The sequence below is a fragment of the Terrapene carolina genome, unplaced genomic scaffold (genome assembly GCF_002925995.2).
Source record: "Terrapene carolina triunguis isolate 2854851 unplaced genomic scaffold, T_m_triunguis-2.0 Scaffold966, whole genome shotgun sequence".
NCBI classification, from domain to species: Eukaryota; Metazoa; Chordata; order Testudines; family Emydidae; genus Terrapene; species Terrapene triunguis.
In genome coordinates this window covers 1-6,067 of record NW_020665317.1, presented here as the reverse complement: position 1 = coordinate 6,067, position 6,067 = coordinate 1, and the positions used below count along the sequence as shown (strand labels likewise).

Genomic DNA, 6,067 nt, shown 5'->3' with positions numbered 1-6,067 from the left:
ATCTCTGCTGCTTCTGTCCTTCCCCACGTGAAGACACTGCTAAAGTGGCAAGTTGCCCTGAGATAAGACTGAGAACAGCGAGCAGCAACAGGTAGGTTGTGCTGCAGATCAGGATTAAGATGCATTTACAGCCTTTTGTGCACAAGTCCTCTGCACCTGTTTGCTCCCTGACCTAATAGGGAATATCACATTCAGGCAATGCCTTCCTTAAAAAGAAGGGGAAAAACCTGCAGTTCCACTAACCTCCTGTTATAGTCTCAGTCCCTCTGAATCTAACCACCCGTCAGAGCAGCCTGAACCCCATCCATCTATTGGTCTGATTAATAGACCCCCCTCCTCCCGCAGTGGAAGGGTCAGTGTCTGGGATTCATTCACGTTCACATCATAACGGCTTTGGTGCCCACTCCTGGTGCTTCTACCAAACTAATAGTTCTGTAAAGATTCCTTGCGTGTAATACTTTTTTATTACCATTCACTTAAAAAAGGAAATTAAATGACTATAAGCCTTTGTTAGAATAACAGTAGAGGTCTGACTTCAATCCATCGAAGCATACAAATGCCCTTGTACGTCTGGACTCCAGACTGTGTCCTCTTTGTTCCATGTGCTGCAATGCCTAGGCACAGTGGTGTACATTGAATGGGACCTTACATTTCCTCTGCGATTCCTTGCTTTCATGGGTTTTGGTTAGACCCCTAGGGGTCTGTTAACACTGATGGGAGATGCTCGTGTAAACTGTGCATGCAGCGAAGGGAGACTCAGACCCCTATATTACTGAATCCAGCTTTTCCTCTTTAATTTCCTTTCTTCTTTCCCTAGCGTAGCTTGTGTGGGACACTGGAGCCGTTGTGGTGTCAGCAGAAGTGTTTGCCCTTTAAAGACACCCCCATTATTTTTGGTGGAGCAGCAGGCCATACGGTGCACGTCTGAAGGGCAGGACGGCTGACACGCGGATGACATCCTCTGCCCCTTAGGAGGTACTTAACTACTTGCCATGATCACATGAGCTGTTAGATGAAGCTGTGTCTGTAAGGGCACGTGCTGGCTCTGGGTCTCTAGACGTACACACACTGGCTCTGATCAAACTGGCATGCTAAAATAGAGTGGTCGTGTCATCGTGTGGCAGGAGGGGCTAACCGCCCGAGTGTAACCCAGTCAGAAGTGGTAGGAAGGTACTTGGACAGCTAGCCTAAGCTCCCCCCATGGCCACGCTATTATTTTCAGCATGTTAACTTAATTCCAGCGAGTGCATGTAGGTCCGCCCACCCTGGGAATTACATCTCCAGCTGCAGTGTAGATGTACTCAGAAGGTGAGTGGCAAACTCAACTGCAAATGGAATTAAGCCCAGCAGTATCTGCTGCATGCCCCCCGCTAAGCACAATCCAGGGAGCAGTCAGTATTGTAATCGGTTAGAACTGTTTGCTGCCGCTGCTGCCTGGTGGGGGAGATCGTTTAGCCCATGCTCCTGAGCTTAACTGCTCTTCAGCTTTGTGCTTCACCTCTAGGGGATTCACCACTGCAGAGATCCTTCCAGCACTCCTGCCTGTGACTATGATTTAGAAGTGAAGTGAAAGGCCTTGTATCACTGCAAAGCCACACAGTAGGAGTGACCCAGGCTTGGTGCTAAGAGGGGTTACATGAGTCCCTCACCCCAACTAGAATTAAATTGCATTAAAAAGGTGCAGTTTGCATCAGCCCTTGTTCTCTTTTTTTTTTTCCATCCATGAAAGCAATTAGTGCTGGTGCGGCCTCTCAGATTTGACAGTGTTAGTGACTGCAGCTAGCAGGTACAGCATTGGCAGATAAGTTTCCCCACATTGACCCAGAAGAGGCCTTAACTCTGACCCAGAGAGACCATCTCTGGGTGAGAAGGGAGTTTTCTCTATGACGCATGCCATTCTTTCCCTTCCTGCTGAGGCTGTTAGCAGGCCTACTTCAGGTCAGTTGTTATGGAAGGTATCTCTTGTGATGTGGACACTTACTCTCTGTCAACTGGACTGAGATTTGCCAGGCTCTCTCCTTATTGGCTACTGAATGGCTGTCAGATGACTGCAACTTCCAGTCACTGTCAGCTTATCGATATGATATTGGGCTCTATTTAACCTCCCCCCTCACTTGAATACAGTAGTTCTGCTAAGACTCTCCTATTTCATGGAGCATTGCATGCCAGGACATAGAATCTCACAGCTGTAAGGCTGTATAAAGGTGTGGCAGTCAGAGATTACACTATAGAATACCTGAGAGACCTTTGCCAGCAGATCCAGGCTTTGGTTGCCTCTGGCATTGAGGCATCGGACCCCATGTATTCATCCACCTTTAGAAAAGAAGCAATGTTCTGAGCCACTAGTTGAACTGTACAGACAAAGCTTTGCTTTGTGATTTTGAAATACTAGGACGTTGCCTAATGGAGGGGAGTGTGACCTCTGGGTGCGCCTCCCCTCCCCTCTCCCCCCCCCCCCCCTCCGCGCTTTTTCTGCTCTGTCCAGTTGCTTTTAACATTTGCCTCTCTTTGATTCTCCTTCCCTGATCTGCTGTTTGCTCTCCCTCACTCCTGCTCTGTTCTGAGTGTGAGCTGAATGCATACATTGACCTGAGATTTTATCAGTTTAATTTGGCTATTCCATGTAGAATGTAGAGGAGCAAAGTCCATTCTGCTTTCCTCTTCTATGTGGAATGGGTGAGCGGAACAGAGGAAGCACTGCTAGAGCCCAAGTCCTGTGTCACCCTCTGGTATAGCGAGGTTGCCACCTGCTGACTGGCAAATGGAAAATGCCAGGTATGCATTAATGTTTGCAGTGTAGTTGTAGCTGTGTCGGTCCCTGGATATTGGAGAGAAGGTGGGTGGTCCAGTAAAAGAGATTACTTCACCCACCTTGTCTCTCAGATATGCATTAATGTAACTAATGGGACCAGACTGCTGCCATCTCTTCAGCTGCTCCTGTGGTTTGTAGTTTGAGCTCTTTGCCTGTGTTGAAATTCACTAAAAATGAAATAATTAACTCTACTACTGTATTTCCCCCCCCCTCCCATATCAGTGTTTGCTTTTCTGGTGCAGAAAGATTGACGGGAACAGACGAGAACCTATGTGGGAATTTAACTTCAAATTCAAAAAACAGGTATGAAAGCTAACCACTTGCCATTGAAATGTCAGGGCGGTAAGGTTTTGAAGCCATAATGATTTTTCTTCCAGAGTTGTTATGATGGGTGCAGTAGATCAATTAAAATCCGATCTCCTGGTAAAAGAAATACATATTGCCAAATGCAGAGGTGGGCAGGTAAGGCACTTGTGGAGCTGCTGAGTAGGAAAACTAGAGCAGGAGGCAATTCTTACTGCTTTAAAACAGGCCAATGTTTTCAGTCTTGAGTGTCTAGAGGATTAGATCCCTATGTCCATATTTAGGCTGCTGATTGCCTGCCCCTAACCCAACGTGCTGAGTATCTATAGCTCCAAATACCTTCAGTGGAGAGTTGCGATGACTCGGCTCCTCTGAAAAGCCAGTCACTTTGATTTAGTGGCCTACGGTTAGGGACCCAAGTTTGAAATGTGTTGAATTAATGTCTTTTCTCTCTTCACACGGAAAGCCTTTCCAAAGCTAACCAACCCTTTTATCAGGGGGTGACAGTAATCTTTGTGAAACCCTCCTTTAACCAGACTCAGGATAAATGTATAATACCGAGCACCCTATCAGGACCTGCAGAGTCTGTCTTCAAAGAGACAGTCTTGCAAGCCCTCCATCCCAGGGTTTTCATTGAACATGGAACCCTTTTGCCCGAACAATTGGGCATTAGGCAGGAATCTGCTGCTGAGCCAGGATGGTCTCTAGACATGAAGTGAAATTTCTGGTTGGCTTCAGTTTAGTTGAATGAACCGGTCTGTCTCGTTCTGTCAAGCCTCCCAGATTGAAGAGTAACTGTTGCAAAGATCTTCAGCCACCTGTTCAGTATGAGGATGTTCACACAAATCCTGATCAGGACTGCTGTCTGCTGCAAATCACCACGCTCAACTTCATCTTCCTGCCGGTAGTCATGGGTCTGATATTTACCTTGGTAAGTGTTAAGAAATCTGCACGTAAGCACCATAAAAATGTGCTAAGAAAATGGTCTGGTCATTACCGCTTGTCTGTAAATCTTGCTGCACCAGCAGACTAATTAATATGCATTTCCCTAGTGGATTGGGGCCATCACTCAAGGATCTCTTCGGTTTAGTTTCTGCAAGTCACTAAACTCTCTGATGGTTGATGTAGATTCATGGCACCAGCCCTCGAGGCCCAACTAGAAGGGACTGTTTGTCAGCTGTCTTCAACGAAATGTGCTCCATTCCTGGGGGAAGGAAGGATGAGGATTTGTATTCTCATCGTGCCTAGGAGTCTTAGTCAGCAGCACCTAAAATACCCTAGATAACTTATGGCTATTAAAGGTAGAATTGGAAAATAGTGTCCAAGTTCTCTCACCTTTGCACTTCCGTAAGATCAAAGACCAAATAACATTTATTTCAACTTTAGAAGAGAGTTGGTTGATCTTTCAAATTTTGATGATGTCTTTCTGGTATCTTTTTTGTGAAAAGCAGACTTTTTGGAGGCCCTCAATTTAAAAAAAAAAAAAGTATTTGAAAATATAAAGTTTAAATGTAAAACACCACAAAGAAAATGTTTGTCCAATAAGAATTAGGGATCAGCATTCACAGTAGTAGATAGTATTTGAAGAGAAATTAGGTACTGCTTCCAGAAAATGCCTAGATGTCTATTAAGGAAATTGCCAGTTTTCTTCCCTGCAGTTCACAATAAACGTGAGCACTGACATGAGACATCACAGAGTGAGGTTGGTGTTCCAGGATTCTCCTGTCTGGAACGGCAAGAAGCCCCAACTTGACCAAGGAGTACAAGTTATCCTGGACCCTGTGCACAGTGTACGTCTCTTGGATTGGTGGCACCCGCAGTACCCGTTTTCTCTGAAAGCTTAGCATGCTCCTACTGCATCTGTGAGTAGCCATGTCAGGCAGAAGACAATGTCTAGGAACTGGGAAATCCTATTTTTATTTCCTGAATAAATTCTCCAATCTCCTTACAAATGAGTGAAGCTGCAATGCCAATCTCTGTATATAATTTCCAGCCAGTAATGAGCAGAATCGAGTGTAAATGGAAATGATTTGTAAACACATTTCTATGTAAAGTTCACATTTTATGATTTGAAAGGAGCACCATGAAACTGTTCATTTAAAATCCTTTTGGTGTTAACGAAAGTCGTCCTGTGTTCTGTTGCGCAAAGGAAGCAGCAAGCGTGCTTCCAGATCCAATGTGGTCAGAGATTTTCAGACCAAGTGTCAATGAAATCAGTGTGTGTCTTACTGTAGCGTGATCAAACTCAAATGCAGCAGTATTATCCTACACTGATGCAGCAAGTGGAATAGCAGTGACAATCACTAGTCATGCTTCAATCTCTTATCTGCATGAGCACAATAAAGGCATAAATGATCAAGCAAAGAGATTGCCTTTACAGCTCACATGTAAATTAAATGTGTGTGGTGATAAGGCAAAGAAACACTTACAAAAGTTCGTATCCCGATGCTCTCTTTAAGAAAGAGAATCTAAAACACACATAATGGAAAGGCTCTTGTGGCATGTGGGAACTAAACAAAAACTAACCGCATGAGTTAATAAGTGCTCAGACTTCAGGCATTAGAAGAGTAAGATTGTCTGTGAGCTAAGCTAACAGTGTTCGGAGGTAGTGACTGTGGGAAAGCTATTAGGAGCAAAGAGGAAGCATCCAGTTCCCAGCGGACAAATTAACTACCTGGGAAAAATAAACCCAACCCTTCTGACTCTACTTGGTGGTGTGAGAGGGCTAAGCAGGGTACTGTGTCTACTTCAGCATATCTGGAGTTGCCGCACCACAATACCCAGAATAGATGGGGGCATGAGTTTTATGCAGAACCGTGGGGAAGTATCGTGCATCTTATGACAGGAAGAAGAGCTTCATAATTCCACCTAAAATCCTCTGATTTTGAGCCTCAAGGGATTTGAAATAATAGCTTCCCTGGCCCTGCAGACCATAGGGGCAGTTGAATCTCA

The 6,067-nt window shown here is 45.0% G+C and overlaps 1 protein-coding gene across 1 annotated transcript; it reads left to right on the top strand.

Annotated features, from left to right (window-relative positions):
• Positions 1-3,034: 3,034 nt before the first annotated feature.
• Positions 3,035-5,076, top strand: LOC113408184 (transmembrane protein 183-like; the record flags this gene model as incomplete). The annotated part of the gene is made up of 3 exons (XM_026661260.1): positions 3,035-3,115; positions 3,891-4,046; positions 4,774-5,076. Coding segments are annotated over 3 exons (423 nt in total), but the record flags the coding sequence as incomplete, so codon positions are not given.
• Between the last annotated feature and the right edge of the window lie 991 nt (positions 5,077-6,067).